A 17,675-nucleotide genomic window follows, 5' to 3' on the forward strand; every position below is an offset into this window, starting at 1 on the left:
ACACAGATTCTTATTTCACTTCTCCCATTGAATAACTGTATTTGAAATCAGCTCAACCCTCAATCATTGTTTTAACATCTCCAAGTTAAATCTCGCTCTGCAAGGGGTCCCAGGTTTCGATACCAAGATACGTATTCATATTAATTCTGCTATCTAGTTATGTCTGTGAATTCCCTATTCAGTTAGGGAGCATGGCTCCCTTCCTGAAATCCACGACAACGGATTGTTGTTTAGATATCACAGTTTGTGGTGGAGTTGGTGGGGCTGCTGCTGAATGCACGTTCAGCTATGAATGTTGAACAGACCATGTAACTGGACTAACAAGGTTGAAAATGGCAACCCTGGCATCAAAAGAGCGTTATGTGCTCCTCTACCTAGTCTGTATAGTCTGGTGCATGCTTGTAATGCCTAAGCTACTGACCTCCCCAAAATGCTCTCCTACGTGGGCTGTATGTGAGACATGGAACCAAAACAGCACCGCAGCGCTGAAACCATGGGTGCTACAGTGCTAAACCTTGCTGCCCTAAAATGAATTCATTTACCACATGGTCCACTGGTAACATAGGCTTCTCACAGAAATATAACACCAATTCTTTTTAACAATGTCAATAGATGAGGGTATCTCTCCTGATAATATTAGATCAGTATCCACCCATCTGTTTTGAATAGATAGTCAATCTGTAACAATCATAAGGAAGTCTGTGATCAAGGACAATTTTTGGGTGAGGTTTTAACTCACTCAAGCCCATTCACTTGCACAGAATTAAAACTGGGCCCAATTATGGCTGTTTTCATGATTTTACACCTTAGACACTCATGGCGCTTTAATTAGAAACTCATATGTTGTGAAATCTCTGCAATCAGTTTGTCTTTTCCCTGAGTTTATGTTTTTTTTTGGTTGAGAAAAACCTGGCGTGCCGCTGTGATTTTTTAAAAGTATATTTTTACTGAAGAACACTCAAGGATTGGTACAGTACAGGAAAATCATTTTTCAATATATACATACAGAAAAGACCAGCAAATATTACAATTAGTTTGGAATATCAACTATCAATTACAATTTGTTGTAATCAGCACCTCCCTTCGTACAGATAATGAAAGGATATTACATAGAGTGGGGGATATCAGGATAACAGGATGAAGCCATGAGCACATGGTATCTCAGTGGTGCACATCCTCACGCACAGGATAACAAGGATTGAGTTACATAGCATAAGGGAGCCCCTATGGGGTCAAATACAACCAATTGGAGCCTTAAACAGTGCCTCAAAGCCTCCAAGCAATGAAAGAATACCATAGAAAGAGGGGACACCAGGATACAATCCCTAAACCAGTACACATAGTATACACCCTCAAACACAGGACAACAGGAGCAGAGCCACAGGATAACAGGAGCAGAGCCACACAGCCTCACGGGAAGAGTGCAGATAAAACACAGCCCAGGTAACCAAATTTACCCCTGGACCCCACAAATAACAGGATACCTTCCATTAAGGAGACCTAAACCTGTAATATAATCTCCGCACGTCTAAGTACGAATTTTCAAGATAGCTGCTGCCCTTGCCTACAGCCAAAGAAAGTAAGGGATGTTGACAAAGATAAAAGAAGAGCCAATAAGCAAAAGATGCTCACACCATGTTTGGGTTCACATCAAAATAAACCTCACTCATCTCCAGCCACACCGGAGGTGCCGCTCAAACCCCATCATCAGCCAGAAAATGCAAGCCATTTCCCCACCGAGTACACCCCACCAACTGGAAGGTGAAGTATCATCAAGACATCCACAGACAGGATATCTCGGGGAAAGACAACCCTCTCCCTCCCGGCAAGATGAGGGAAACCTCAAGGGATCAAATATAATAAATCAGAGCCTAAATCAGCATCCCACTGATCCAGATAACAAAAGGAAACCTCAGAGAGAGAGGAACACCAGGATACGACCATAGACACAAGACGTGGTTTGACAATAAACACTCTCACATGCAGGATATCAGGAACAAGGCCATATAACCTCATAGGTCAAATAATCCAAAACAGAAATGCACTCTTTTTTCACAACTACCCTCCCATCATTGCTAGACTTCATATCTCTTCTTCCAGTGCTTCTACATTCTGTGACGTATCTTCTAGTCCTATCAATCTATTCCCAATACACCCATAATAGAAGCAGAATGTGCTGGAAAACCTCAGCAGGTCTGGCAGCATCTGTGGAGAGAGAAACAGAGTTAATGTTTCAAGTCCAATATGACTCACCTTCAAAACTTCTTTGTTGTTCCAAAGAAGAGTCAGACTGGCTGAGGTTTTCCAGAACTTTCTGTTTTTATTTCAAATTGCCAGCATCTGTAGTATTTTGCTTTCATTTTAGTGCTCAATAATCTCATCTCCATTATTGCCATCCCAACACTCCCAACCACATCTTTCCACAGCTGCCAAACTCCAACATCCCCATTCATAGCATCCCGACAGGAATCACAGGATCCCCACAATGCAGAAGGAGGCCATTCAGCCCACTAAGTCTGCACCGAATCTCCAACAGAACATCTATACAGGCCCACACTCCTGTCCTATGCCCATAACCCCACACATTTGCCCCACTCATCCCCCAATCGACACATCTTGGGACACTAAGGGACAATTTAGCATGTCCAATCAAACTAACCTGCACATCTTTGGACTGTGGGAGGAAACTGGAGCACCTGGAGGAAAACCATGCAGACACGAGGAGAGCATAAGAATAGGCAACAACACCTCCTCCACGATCATCCTCAACTCAGGTGCCCCACAAGGCTGTGTCCTCAGCCCCCTACTATACTCCTTATACACCTGTGACTGTATGGCCAAATTCACTTCCAAATTGATTTTCAAGTTTGCTGATGACACCACCTTAGTGGGTTAGATCTCAAACAATGACGAGATAGAAAATCTGGTGAACTGGTGCGACGACAATAATTTTTCCCTCAATGTCAACAAAACGAAGGAGATTGTCATCGACGTCAGGAAGCGTAGTGGAGAACATGCCCCTGTCTACATCAATGGGGATGAAATATGCTAAGGTTCCACCCACCAATTCCATTCCCAACAGCACACACTCCCACCAGAATCCTGTGCTCAAATTCCAGTGATCCCACATCTGAGAATCCTTCTCCTAATTCTTTCAGACATATTGGAGACCCATGGTTACCACCTGTAACCTGGTCATGATATTCCCAGACCCCAGGGCCATCCTTCTAATATCATCTGTCTACACGGCTACACTCACTCCCCAGTGCTGCTAGCTTCATTCAACCTATCTCAGCCTTTACACTTACTCATGGTATTTAAGCCTGAACATGTCTATAAAACTCAATTTTTAGAAAAATGAATATTATCCAATTACTGCAGCCCTGTCAAAATATTGGGCACTTTTTGCTTTTATTGCGTTTGGACATGTTGAATTCTGTACTTAAACAAGTAATCATCAAGCAAACACCATTATAAGGATATAATCCTCTTTGTCTGATCTTCACCTTGTTGCTGCCAAAGTGGCACAACATGCCCAAAAACAATAACAGGAAAATATATTTTACTGGGGGCAAATTTACACCTGTGTCTACTGGGAGCGCAAACGGCAACATGGGTGCAAAATCTTGCAAAAATTGGAAAATGAGATTCTTGGCAGCGAGATTTAATTTTCTGGTTTTCCCTGCCCTCGCTGGTGATGTAATGATGTTCCTGCCTTTTGCAGGAACTCATTTAAATACATCTGAATACATTTAAATACTATTAAAGGGCTTCCCCACTATAAGCTCCCCCCACGGAAAGAATTTCCTCCGTGTTGATGTGATGTTATACAGTGAGGTTTACAACAGGTATTTTAAAATGTGAAGCAGTCGAGGGGAACTCGTCAGAGTGCACAAGTAAGCATAGCTCCCAGGGGGACAGTGAGATGCCCAGGCAATGCCTTGGCAACCTGACACTGCCCCTTGCCAGGGCCACCTTGGCAGTACAAACCTGGCAGTGCCACCCTGGCACAACCATGCTGGCACTGCCAGGAGGCAGTGCTGGGGCAGGCCTTCTGCTGAGCTCCATTGTGGGGGGGACTCCCCAATGTGTGGATGGGGGATATAGGGAAGAGGGAGCATTTCCCCATATCCGTGAGTATTGTTTTCAGCGCAGACCAGGTCACCCTTTAAATAAAGGTGCCCTGATCTCTGTGGAGCCAGTATTGCCAGCTCTATCAGGTCCTGCCCACCAATGTGATGGCAAAAACCATGCCCCCAGATTTTCTGGAGAGAAAACTCAGCTGTGCAGCTGGAGAGATACACGCTAGTTTTTTCACCTTCGCCAGCACTCTGTGCAGAGTGAAAAATTCCCCCTGTTGTGTCTTATAAGTAATAAGATCACATTTCCCCTTACCCACTATGAGAAAGGCTGCTGCAGGTCGTGTTTAAAATTGAGCTGCATTGAAATTGTGCATTAATTCTGCTGAAGAGACTAATGAATCGTACAATTTTCCTGTAAATACTATTTTAACAAAGGTGGCAAACCATGTAAAATAATGGTTTAGTTAAAATCTTTGCCAAAGCAATTCCATAGAATATTGTGCAGTGCAATTTTGACATATTTTGTTAAAGCTAATATACTCTATTCAGATTCTACGATATTAGTGTAAAAATCAAGATCAAAAAAGCTTCACCAAACAGTCCAATTGTTTTATTCATATTGAAAAAGCATACCATGTACTTCTTTACCTTGAAATAAATTAAAACCAATTCTCATTTAACCTTTTCAGGGAGTCAAAAACAATCGAAGGATTTACTTTAATTCGGAACGCATTTCTGAGTAAAGTTGCTGAGGAAGACTTAAGTACTAACTTCACATGCTTCTCCCAGAATTCCCAGGGAAATTCATCTGGTGAGCTCAGACTCAAAGAGAAAGGTAGGAAACAAGCAGTGGATGCCTCCAGTGTCACGTGTTTCAGAAAACATCAAAACAAAAACTGGTTATAGTTTCAGAGAAATCCTTCAATTTCTGCAATACGGTTAGAGAAGGCAGGGCAGAGATGTATAACATATTTGTCCTAACCTGGAACTGAAGCTAGCTAGATTCATGGGAAGAAAGTCCGACAGATACAATCTGTGCACGCACTCATGACACATACACATAGTTTTAATTATCAGTTGAAAATCAGAATGCTTTCCGATCAAATCTTGAGTACAGCATGGTGGCACAGTGGTTAGCACTGCTGTCTCAGAGCGTCACGGACCCGCGTTCAATTCCAGCCTTGGGTGGCTGTCTGTGTGGAGTTTGCACATTCTCCCAGTGTCTGTGTGGGTTTCCTTCAAGTGCTCTGGTTTCCCCCCACAGTCCAAAGATGTGCAGGTTCGGTGGATTGGTCTTGCTAAATTGCCCCATAGTGTTCTAAGATGCGTAGGTTAGGTGGATTCGCCACGGTGAGTGTGTGGGATTGCAGGGATAGGGTGGGGGAAAAGGCCTGGATAAGGTACTCTGTCAGTGTCTGAGAGTGGGTGCAGACTCTATGGGTTGAATTGTCTCCTTCAGCACTGTAGGGATTCTCACTGTAGTGATTCTATGAATGAAGCAAGGTTGGCTTCTTCTCCCTGTATTGTTCTTGTGTTGAATTGAGCATTTTGCAAGACTATCGGAAAGGGTGTGAGATGGAGTGGGCAGGCATCCCGCTTTTGTGAGGACAGTCGGATTTTTCACTAAATGTCCCAACAGTTTTCTCCAAATTGCTCAAATGTCTGGGGTTTCAGCTGCACTGAGTCCTCTCCCTTTAACCCACTCCTCACGTACCATTTACAAATGGCAGTCCCCCAAAAACCCCTTTCACACTGCACTGTGCCCTGGGAATGAGAATTTTAAAGAGATGGGAGAATACATCCTTCACCTTGCAGGAGCACTTTAAATGGCTTTTCCCTTCAAATGAGAGTGAGATGGGAGACTGTCTGGCTGTCTCTCAGGTTGTTGTGTGGTGTTGTTGTGCTTGATGTTTAGGGGCTAGAGGCACCACGAAACATCTCAACCCCCTCCCTTACTCATCACCAGCCACTCCACCGTGGTACACAGACACTGGCACAGGGTCCACTTTCAGGAGAAATTGCTAACACTGACACCCTGAGCAAATACTTAATGTCTTGGTGATATTTGTAATGGCAACTCATTGCTCCCATTTATATTTGATCATGCATTTCTCAGTGACATGGGCAAAAGACTCAGAAACGGGCCGTCAGCCCTTCCCTGAGTTAGAAAATATTTTAATTATTTTTGTGGAATTTTTAAAAAGTTAGAAGAATTAAGCCTCTTCTTTTGATTTGGTTTAATTTATTATTGTCACATGTATTAGCATACAGTGAAAAGTATTGTTTTTGCACGTTATACAGACAAAGCATACCGCTCATAGAGAAGGAAACGAGAGAGTGCAGAATGTAGTGTTACAGTCATAGCTAGGGTGTAGAGAAAGATCAACTTAATGCAAGATAGGTCCATTCAAAAGTCTGATGGCAGCAGAGAAGAAGCTGTTCTTGAGTCAATTGGTATGTGGCCTCAGACTTCTGTATCTTTTTCCTGACTGAAGAAGGTGGAAGAGAGAATGTCCGGGGTGCGTGGGGTCCTCAATTATGATGGCTGCTTTGCCGAGGCAGCGAGAAGTGTAGACAGAGTCAATGGATGGGAGGCTGGTTTGTGTGATGGATTGGGCTACATTCACAACCTTTTGTAGTTTCTTGCGGTCTTGGGCAGAACAGGAGCCATACCAAGCTGTGATACTTCTAGACTCTTAGTAATTATTGTACAGACACCCCCCACTTAATGCCTTCCACATACCAGAACTGCCATGGGAATCCCCCCACCTGCCAACTAAACCCCCCAATGGGACTCCGGCCCCCCCAACCTCCACCCTAAAATGGAATTCCCCAATCATACATGGGACTACTCCAACTTTTGAAAACACACTCAGGGGATGTCCCCCCGCCCCCCACCATATTGCACAACCCCCCTCACCCAATGTCTGACCTTCCTTCTCCTGACTGTCCAATTCCCTCCCTCGATTGTCCAATTCCCACCTCCCCCCCCCTTCCCCACCCCCAACCCGGCACCCCCACCCCCAACCCGGCACCCTGACTACCCAACAACCTCCCCACCCTGGCCAGCCCACCCCACAACTGCCAACTACTCTCCCTCTCCCCCCACAAATTTTAATCACATTCCTGACAAGCCCATCTTTCCCTGGTTTGAAAGTGGCTGATTTACAGCATCTGGTGTTTTGAGGAAAAACACCTCAATATCTCAATAGCCTAAGTTGTTGGTGATGAGCCCACCCTGTGAGTGTGACATTGTCAGACCCAGCTGGATCTTCGCCCACATCCCATTAATGGGATGAAAGTCAGTTTCACTCCGGCCAGCAGCTGGTTTCCAGATTCGCCCCATGAAAGGCACCAGTGTAGGATCCTACGGAAAATTTGTGATGGAGTAAAGCTGATCTTTGGACATCTGCTGGATTCTCTCCCCCACCCCTGGGAGAATTCTGCCCATAGTGTTTTTGAAGTCCTGTTAGAAAAGGAATTAGTGGGTCCTCTCAGATGATTTCCCCAAGCAGACTATCAAAGCTATCTGGCAGAATGCCTCATTTCCAGAACTTTCAAACAAGCAGCAAGATATAGGTTGGTGAGTGGTGGCAATGGCCCGCCCTGTCAGATACCTTTTACATGCCTCGAAGTCTCAGTGCCACCACACGGAGGAGGCTGTGATATGGCATTGGCCTTTGTTGGAATTCAGGTTATCAGAGTCAACCCTTTATTCTCAGGGTCTGAATGGGTTCAAATCAATAACCCTATTGGTGACAGTGGTTGTATTTTATTCATTACATATACTAATGTCTGAGCAATCATAACAAAGTGCATTATTATTACACCCTGGGTAGAAGCGTGACATCTACATTAATGCTGCCTGGTTCTGCCCTCAGTACCATTCCATCAGTCAATGCAGTGCAAAATACTCAGGATGGCCCTTCAAATTGGGAAGCAAATGGCTAGCCCCACTTCTCTGCCTATTAGTGGATTCTAGGCAGAGTCCTTCCTTTGCTGGTGGCATCTCTTCCCTTTGAGTCTCCTTGTCTCCCAGATTGACTGACATGAGACTGCTCTCCAAACGTGTATTAATAAATATTCCTCATCACAAGCTGGCTTCTGCCTGGTCAACATAGATTCATTTTATTCCATTGCCCATACAAATTGTCACTGGCATCTTGAACACTGACATAAAATAGAGTTTGCATTTACCTTGGTGTTACCCCTGACCAACCACAGACATACAAAAATATCTGAGCAAGCAAAGATCAAACCGCTCCGATTGAGAGATGAAGAATGCTGGTATCTGACCCATAGCTGACACTGAAAGCTGCAGCTGTGGCAGGAATCTGCATTGTAAATATAAATTTATCACATTTAACCCAATGCACCGTGCATTGCACTGTGAGCTGCCACTTATATATACCTTTACAAATATATACCTTTACAAATCTTATCGATAATGTATGCTTTTGGAAAAGAAAGGTCACTGCAATCTCAGTCCTAATTTTAACTGAGTGCAGGGAGTGGGTAATGAGCCCAGACAATTTTAACTCCAGGATACTAATTGCATGCCGCAGGTTAGCTGCCTGCCTGAAACTGGTGGAAAGCAGCAATTGGCTAGCAGATGGCACCAAATGAACATTGTCCAGCAACAGTGTGTGAAAAGGGGTTTGAGGAAAGCTTATACACACAGGAAAACTTACAAACAGCAGCCAACTAGTTCTTTAACGCTTTAAGATTCCCCCCCACCCACCCCACCCCCTTGCATTTCCCAGAAGTTTTTGCATTTCCCAGAAGTTTTGCCTTTATGCTTCTGTTAATTTACATTCCAACACACTCTTGGACAGCCTCCCACATTCCAGCCTCTGTAAATCTGAGATCATTCAAATCTCTGCTGCCTTTAACTTAACTCACTGAAAGACTGTTCCCCTCTCACTCCTGTATTGTTTTTACAAATCACTCTATGACTTCACCCCTCCCTATCTTTGTAATCTCTTCTGAAAACAACTCTCTAAGATATCTGTGCTTTCATTCTGGCCTCCTGAGCATCCTGGATTTTAATTGCTCCATCATTGGCGGCCATGCCTTAACTATCGGGTCTTACGTTCTGGAATTTCCATCCCTACTGTAATTTCCCACTGTAATATCCTCCTTAAAACCTATAACTTTTGGTCATTTGATCTAAGATCTCCTTGTGTGGATCAGTGTCAAATTTTGTTTCATATTGCTCCTGTGAGGCATTTTGAAATGTTTTATCATGTTAAAGGCACCTTAGAAATATAAGTTGTTGTTAGTGGCTAATTACTTTGTATGAAGACAAACTCTATCTTTGATCCTGATTATAAATTTCACTTATCTGTTTGAATAAGCTGAGGTGTCATAATAACTTGCATTCAAATGTAAAGAATGAATAAAATGTTTGTTAAATGAAATTGAATTCCTATATGCTAAAGCCTAATAATATTCTTCCTTCTTTATATTGCGCTTTCAGAGTCCAACATCTTCCAAATAAAAGTGATAACCATACCTACATCGCTAATATTTGTGACGATTGTTTGTGGGTGTGTTGGAGTCTATAAATTTTGGATTGAAATTGTTCTTATTTACCGACACTATTTCTCGAAGGATGAAACCATTGGAGGTAAGATAAATTCTAGGTTAAAAAATAATTCAGGAGAAACGATGGCCCAGTGTTATCACCCGACTATTAATCCGGAAACTCAGTTAATGTTCTGGGGACCTGGGTTCAAATCCTGCCACAGTAGATGGTGGAATTTGAATTTAATATAAAATATCTGGAATTAAGAATCTACTGATGACCATGAAACCACTGTTGATAGTCGGGAAAAACCCATCTGGTTCACTAATTTCCTTTAGGGAAAGAAATCTGCTGTCCTTACCTGGTCTGGCCTACATGTGACTCCAGAGCCACAACAATGTGGTTGACTTTCAACTGCCCTCCAAGGGCAACTAGGGAAGGGCAATTAGGGATGGCCAGCCAGTGAGGCCCTTGTCCCACGAATGAATAAAAAAAGTAAAAAAATCATAACTTCTTAATTATAAATCATCTTGCTTGTAATCTCTCCATGGATAGACAGTCTCATAATCATTTGGGGCCATTATATTGCAGCTCTATTATACTTTGTTTTAGTTTAGTCTAAACATAACATTAATTGAAAAAAATAGGACTTTTATTGATGAAGGCAGAGGGAGTCACAAAGGAGGAGTAGCATTTTGGGAGGGATGGTGGGTTCCCCATGGCCACAGGGCACCCCTTAAAGAAGGTACCTCCCTTTCTTCCTGCCTTTTAACCTTAGATGGTGAAGTGGTGGGTTGGCCACCCCCATTATGTCTCCCAGCCGCACATATTATCATGGTGGGGCCAGAAATAGCCCTTTAACTGGCTTTTAATTGGCAGGTTAAGGGCCTCCATAGGTCGAAGAGTGGATGGGCTGGCTGATATCTTACCTGCCCCCCATAATTTGGCGACCAGCCCAGAAGTGAGTGTGAAGGCAGTGGCTAGGTATCTGTCCTAGGTATTTGGGGTGGCTGGGTCTGGGAGCATGACATTCCCCTCTAGATTTCTATATTTTTTCAGATTAAGTTTATGATATTTGAAAAATAATAGAATATATTTTTGAATATTTAATTTGCTATCTTTTGTACTTCAGTATGTTAGTGACGTGCTACTTTTTCCTCCAAAAGTTATTGTAAATATATATATATATATATATTTTTAGGGATGTTTATTTGGAAGTTTTCAGTTTACATTTATGACAAGATGCAATAAATTCCCAAAATCTAGCACAGCACAGAGTAATCATTATTCTACATAAACATACTGAAAAGACCAGCAAATATTTAATTTATCAAATCAATTCAACTTATCCATCATTGCAAACATTATAGTCAGTGTCTCCTCACATACAGATAAAGAAAGGATATCAGAAAGGGTGGGGGGAATCTCAAGATAATAGGATAACAGGGTAAAACCATGAGCACATGGCCCCATGGAGCACATCCTCCTCCTCAGGGTAACAGAGACAGAGCTACATAATATACGGGACTATGGAGTAAATTACAACCAACCAGGGCCTAATTCAGTATCCCAGGACCTCAAAGCAATAAAAGGATGACCCAGAAATGGGAGAACATCAGGTTAGTGCCATCAGTATGAATGTGATGTGGCAGCATTTGATCTTATGTACAAGAATAAGTAAGCCAAGGATTCATATACCTCGCCTAAGCTCTCAAAGCAACAAACTTCCCTCCTCTCCAAACATATTAAAGGCAGTGATCAGGCTCCCCATCACTGAAGAATTTTAACCATATTCCCCCAAAGAAACCCTACTTAATAAGGAGAAGAAAAATTGTCAAGAAACCCCTGAACAAAGTATCACCGGGAGAGATACAAGCCTCCTTCTCCTGGCAAGATAATTGCCTTTAACAAATCAGAGCCTATACCAACAACCCTGCACACCTCACCTCCGCGGGGGAGCCCAAATCGGGAAGATGGACAGACTGGAAGTCTCCATATAAGACCACTTGGAGGAGGTGATCTTCTCCTCCAACCAGCCTAATCTCTAACGAAAGGGCGGCACGGTAGCACAGTGGTTAGCACTGCTGCTTCACAGCTCCAGTGGTCCCGGGTTCGATTCCCGGCTCGGGTCACTGTCTGTGTGGAGTTTGCACATTCTCCTCGTGTCTGCGTGGGTTTCCTCCGGGTGCTCCGGTTTCCTCCCACAGTCCAAAGATGTGCAGGTTAGGTTGATTGGCCAGGTTAAAAATTGCCCCTTAGAGTCCTGAGATGCGTAGGTTAGAGGGATTAGCGGGTAAAATATGTATGGCCTGGGTGGGATATGTAGGGCCTGGGTGGGATTGTGGTCGGTGCAGACTCGATGGGCCGAATGGCCTCCTTCTGCACTGTAGGGATTCTATGATTCTAAGAGAGACTCCAAAAATGCTGAACCAAAGCTCCCAAACTTGCACTCAGGCCCCACAGGCAACAGGACACTACTTCCACAGGAGAACCAAGTCTTAAATAGGGGAGCAATCCAGAAGCAGACATCTTGGGGGAGGCCCACCTATTCCTCTGTCCAACATACCCTCCACCTAACCCGGACAAACACAGCCACAACTGCCCTAACCTGCTCAATGGCACACTAAGGGCCAACAAGCTAAGAATATTCACATAGCTCTTATACATTGAAGAAAGCAAACTGTCTCTCGGCATTCCAGAGATGCTGTTTAGGCAATTCAACACGATTCAACCATTTCCCCTCATCAGAGAAATCCTAACAACCAGATAATATGTTCACCCTACATTCTATGAGCGAAATAATCAAGTAACCACGCAGCCAATTCAAAATAGAAGACCAAGCTAACAAAACTAGATATCCAAGGATTAGTGAACTACACCTGAGTGTGCACCAGCACATAATTCCCCTATTCCAACAACATCAGAAACACCAATGACAAAAGAAAACCTAGTCTTTTCCAGGATACATGATCTTTCTGTACTTTCTCAGGAAAAAAGCAGATTCCGAATTCCCAGAACAACAAAATTACAAAGGAAAAACACGTAATAATTATTTTTAATAACACCCTTGTCATGTTGGAACATCTCGGTTTATTGTTTGTGTTTTATTTACTTACTGGGCAATAAATGGGAAAATGACTTTAAACTTTGCCAAAGTAACCCAGATAACCCAGGAAGGGACTGAAGCTTGAGAAAATAATCAGGAAAGTATTGAAAATATTAAGGATGTCTTTATAATTTACAGAAGATTATTACCTTCTTTAGGAAATTCTTCAATTGAGGAGTGATGAATGTGCAATGTCAGTAATTAAAACACAATTTAAATTTCGTTATGTTGTATTAATTCACATCTGGACAAATTGGGATCCCTGGCACCTAATGTTTTGATTGTCACCATTGGGATAGGGACTTAGGACAAAAGAAAATCTGATTTGTGTTTGCATACTAATGGGATGAAATTGGACACAGCTCTGGTGACAAAACAGATAGAATCACATTTGCCAAGCAGTAACAGACCTTATATTAAGGTCAAAGGGTGAAACTTTCCAACCCCCCGAGACGGACATGGGGCCAATGCAGTAGGAGATGAAAAATAATTTCCTTGCTAGTGTGGAATGATGGCAGGAACTTGCGCTCCTACTTGTAATGGCAGGTCACCATTATCACCAGAGGCCAGCGTGAAACCAGTTTGTATTCCGTTAATGGGATGCGGATGAAAGCACAGCCAGAATTGTCCCCCCCCCCGTCCTACTTTCCATGCCATCGGTGGGATATCATGGCGATTTGGAACACATCCAGACCAATATGGCCGACACATCGGACTTACCTGCAAGAAGGACTGGGGCAGATCGGAAGGGAGGATGGTGGCCTCCATCAACCATGGATCCTCAAACAGCATCTGCAGCAGTGGGTGGTTGGAGCATTTCCCATGTGGATCTTCTGGAGTTTCCAGGAGGTGGATCTTCTACCTCCTGAAGCTGCCAGAGATGAATTTTCTCCTTCAATTGTGGTTAAGTTGACATCCAGGTGCTTTTTCAATATGATGCCTGGATATGATAGCAGGGAATGAGTCATTCAACCCTGTCTGCCATGAAAATTATTGGGAAATTCCCAACTGCATGATCAATCAGGCCAGTGTCGCACGATATAGCGTGAATTCCCACCGGCCTCTGTGGCAGGAGATGATTCCCGTTCCCGATCTGGTCACAGGAATTTGTCCTGGAATGGAAAATTCCACCCAATGGAACCCAATAAAGCTGAGCGGCTAATAGGCAGTCAGTGCCATACAGCCTGTTGTGCACCCCTCTGCATGTGTCCAATTCAATCTCTAATACATCTGAAATTCCAAATGTGATTTTTTAAAAAAGGGATTTTATCCTTAAGTACTCCTCTTTTGTTTGTATCAAAAAACTTCAAAATGTTGTCAAAATGGCTAAAAGACAGTAATTGTTATTTTTGTTCTTTTGTTCTCTCCCACCAACAACACCTCCACCCTCGTGACCAGATGGTAAAGAATTTGATGCCTTTGTTTCACATGCAAATACCTCTTCTTTGGGGGAGGAAGATGAGAGCAATGATAATATTATTACAGAGGAGAGGTTTGCTCTGGAGCTCCTTCCATTCGTGTTAGAGAAGCAGCATGGATATAAGCTGTGCCTTTTTGAGAGGGATGTACTGCCTGGAGGGGGTGAGTACTCTTTGCATTTGTTGGGTTTGTTTTAAGTCGTACTGTATTTATTGTATACTGCTTATGTTGTGAGCTTTGTCACAGAATGCATCTTTATTCTATGAAGCCAAAATATAGAAAATGGTCGATTCCATATCGTCACATTCTCATTCATTTCTACATGACCGACATTTCCATGAAAAAAAAGCAAATCATTAGTATCACTTCAGTGAATGTTGAAATAACCGACTCACTCAACAGCTTCAAAAGGTGAAATGTATAATCCTTTAAAATCCTCACGGAAAATTCACTATTTACACAAACAGGTATTGCTCTGTGTTGAAGGATAAATAAGGAACGTTTCTGAGAGGAAAATGTTTAGTTTGTCGTAGTTTACTAAAGGTTCCCACTGCTATATGGCCATAATTTTTCACACCCCTTTTTGAATAACAAATTCAAATGAATTGTTGCTATTATTGAGTGAGATAAAAGTGAATTATTAAGATAAAGATCCAACTTGGTTGTCAAGAATGGCCAAATGCAAAGCCAGAATGTCCCTGTTTTAACCTGCTCCATTATTCATATAATTGTGAACAATGTTGGTAAAATACATCAAATATAATTAAAATGCTGGTTTATTTTTAAATTAGACCACATAACTTCCATTTGAACCATGCAATGTAACCGCATGATCCTAAGATAACAGATAGCACATTGTTTAACTATGTGCATAGCTTCAGAGAGAGGAAACCTGCAAAATAAAGGATGGGATTTTATGGCACTTTCCACGGGTGAATTTTCCAGTCCCGCCAAAGTAAATGGAATTTTGAATGGCTCACTGCATTTTACAGCTCCACCCCCACAATGACAAGCTGTAGGGGTGGCACGGTGGCACTGCAGTTACCACTGCTGCTTCACAGTGCCAATGACCCAAGTTCGATTCCCAGCTTTGGGTCACTGTCTGTGCGGAGTTTCCACATTCTCCCCGTGTCTGCGTGAGTTTCCTCCGGGTGCTCTGGTTTCCTCCCAGAGTCTGAAAGGTGTGCTGGTTAGGCTCATTGGCCAAGCTAAATTCTCCCTCAGTGTACCTAGACAGGCAATGGAGTGTGGCGACTGGGGGATTTCACAGTAACTTCATTGCAGCATTAATGTAAGCCTACTTGTGACACTAATAAATAAAAATCTTAAACTTAAACTTACTCTACCCTAAGACTTCAGGTGGAATTTTCCGTTTTTCCTTCTAGCGCTGGACCAGGCCAGAAAAGCAGTATGCAGCACACTGCCAGTTTTTCTTGCAATATTGTTCTGCACATAGAAGAAAAATATCCTGGAAGCATGCCCCATACCATCACGCAGGCGGGTGGGGCCTGAAAGAGCCAACAATGTCAGGTTTCCCGAGACCTTTTCAAAGGATGTCCCAAACTCTGGTAAAGAAAGAAGATCCCCCACGGACACAGAAACACTCCCATAGGCACACGGGGACCCATCTCTCTCCCCATGTGCACAGGGAACCCTCTCATGAAGTTCCCCAGATGTTCCCCCCCCCCCCCCCCCCCGTACTGCCCCTTGGCATTGCCCTTTGGCTTTGCCAGGGCACTGTCCAGCATGTCCCGCTCCCCCCTGGGGGCTGTACCTTTGCGCCCCCTGCATTTTCTCTTTGCCCAGTTCATGTTGCTCCAGATCTGTTGTAAACCTTGCCAACGTTGTGTCAATAGGGGGGAAATCCGAATGTGGGGGGAGCGATACAGTGAGAAAGCCCACCAATGAGATGGTAATATATTTAAATGAGGATCCCTATCTTCCTGGGAGGGAACCTTGTTACGTCAATGGCAGTGGGCGGGGATGATTGTGCCAAAGGATCTCGCTGGCAAGATTCCTGCTTTTGGCCTCTCGTGGGATTATGCCCCCATGTCGTCATTTGCGCCCATGGTGAATATGGGCACAAAATCCTGGCCTTAGGCTTTCAGTTCAGATTCTAGAAAATCAGGCGGCCTCTGCATTTGCAATGCTGAATCTGGTTCCCTTATCGCAATGACAGAAACACAAAGCCAGATCTTTGTGGATCAATAACTTTTTTGCCACTCTTCAAGAAAATAAACAAAACAGACAAGCTTTACTCTGGTGGAGTGAGTAATGTCGTTCATCCTCTTGTGGCACTAGGTTGTTGACCCCCTGGGCACTTATGGCATCGGTTACCTGCGCACATGACACGTTGTCATCCCTGCTGGGCCTGCTCCTACCTATCAGCTGGGTACAGAATATCCCCCCTGGCCTTGACATGGTTGAGGAGGATGAGCAGGGAGGCGTCACTAAACTTAGGCACTGGACCTTCACCTCCCCTTTCTGACATTTCTCCTCAATGGTACGTGCTGACAGTCAGGGTTCCGGGAGCTTTTTGAATATGATGCCTGAACAGGATGATGGGATGCACACCATCAAGCCCACCCAACACAGGGGACAGCACAAACACCCAAATTCATAATTAATGAGGTCGGTCTGGAAGATATGATATGGTTTCCCTTCGATCTCTGCAGGGGCAGAACTCCCCATCGTCACCACACGCCTCAGTAACAGATGGGAGAATTCTGCCCATGATGTTAGTGAATATTGTAGATAATGTTTTTGTGGATAGCACAGTGTTGTTCTATTTAGTTTCTCACTTTTTACCAGAATTTCATGTTCCTATTTTTGTGAATTAATGTTAAATAACCTTTTGCACATAAATCTAACTGATAGAGCTCCAGTGCATATTAAGCCTGTTGAGTCACTTTTAATTATTCATCTACATGTACGTTTTAAAATGCACAACATTTTTAGTAAAGGTTAAAATATGTGCAACAGTTTTTGTGCCAGACCAAACAGACAGTCCAATGAATTAAATAGCGCATACATTTACCTATTAGAATCTTATGTGTCACTTTGGTGGGTTGAACTAGACATTGACCTTTTGGGTGTGAATTTCAACTCATAGAGGTGAGATGAGTGTTTCCTCTACGACACCCGCTTTAAAACATGCTTCATTTGCACCATATTACACCCTGTTTTAGAAGAATTAATTTTACTTTGTTATTTGGGAGTGGACTACCAGGGCAGGATTTTACTACCTCGTTCGTCCTGAAACTGTAAAATCTCACCCAAAGTCAATGGATCTTTTCATGGTCCACCCCTCACCGGCTCCAATTCCCAGGGCAGGCGGGACGGTAAAATTCCGGCCCTAGTCTTTGTAGCATATGTTAACATATGCTACAAAGACTAGGGCCGGAATTTTACCGTCCCTGTGGAGATACAATAAACCATTGCCTTAATCCTGTGGCGGAATTAGAATTTTTGTGTATTTATGATTCTGTCAGTTTCTAGGTTCCAGATATGCTTAGATTATGAAAGTACCAGAAAGAGATTA

The 17,675-nt window shown here is 43.3% G+C and overlaps 1 protein-coding gene across 1 annotated transcript in view; it reads left to right on the forward strand.

Annotated features, from left to right (window-relative positions):
- Positions 1 to 17,675, forward strand: part of LOC144500046 (interleukin-18 receptor accessory protein-like) — a 44,526-nt gene that overhangs the window by 23,080 nt on the left and 3,771 nt on the right. The window contains exons 7-9 of the mRNA XM_078222808.1: positions 4,772 to 4,917; positions 9,562 to 9,711; positions 14,114 to 14,296. Of these exons, the coding sequence (XP_078078934.1) occupies positions 4,772 to 4,917; positions 9,562 to 9,711; positions 14,114 to 14,296 (479 nt within the window). The remainder of the gene's footprint in view (positions 1 to 4,771; positions 4,918 to 9,561; positions 9,712 to 14,113; positions 14,297 to 17,675) is intronic.

Source organism: Mustelus asterias, chromosome 10, assembly GCF_964213995.1.
Source record: "Mustelus asterias chromosome 10, sMusAst1.hap1.1, whole genome shotgun sequence".
Lineage (NCBI taxonomy): Eukaryota > Metazoa > Chordata > Chondrichthyes > Carcharhiniformes > Triakidae > Mustelus > Mustelus asterias.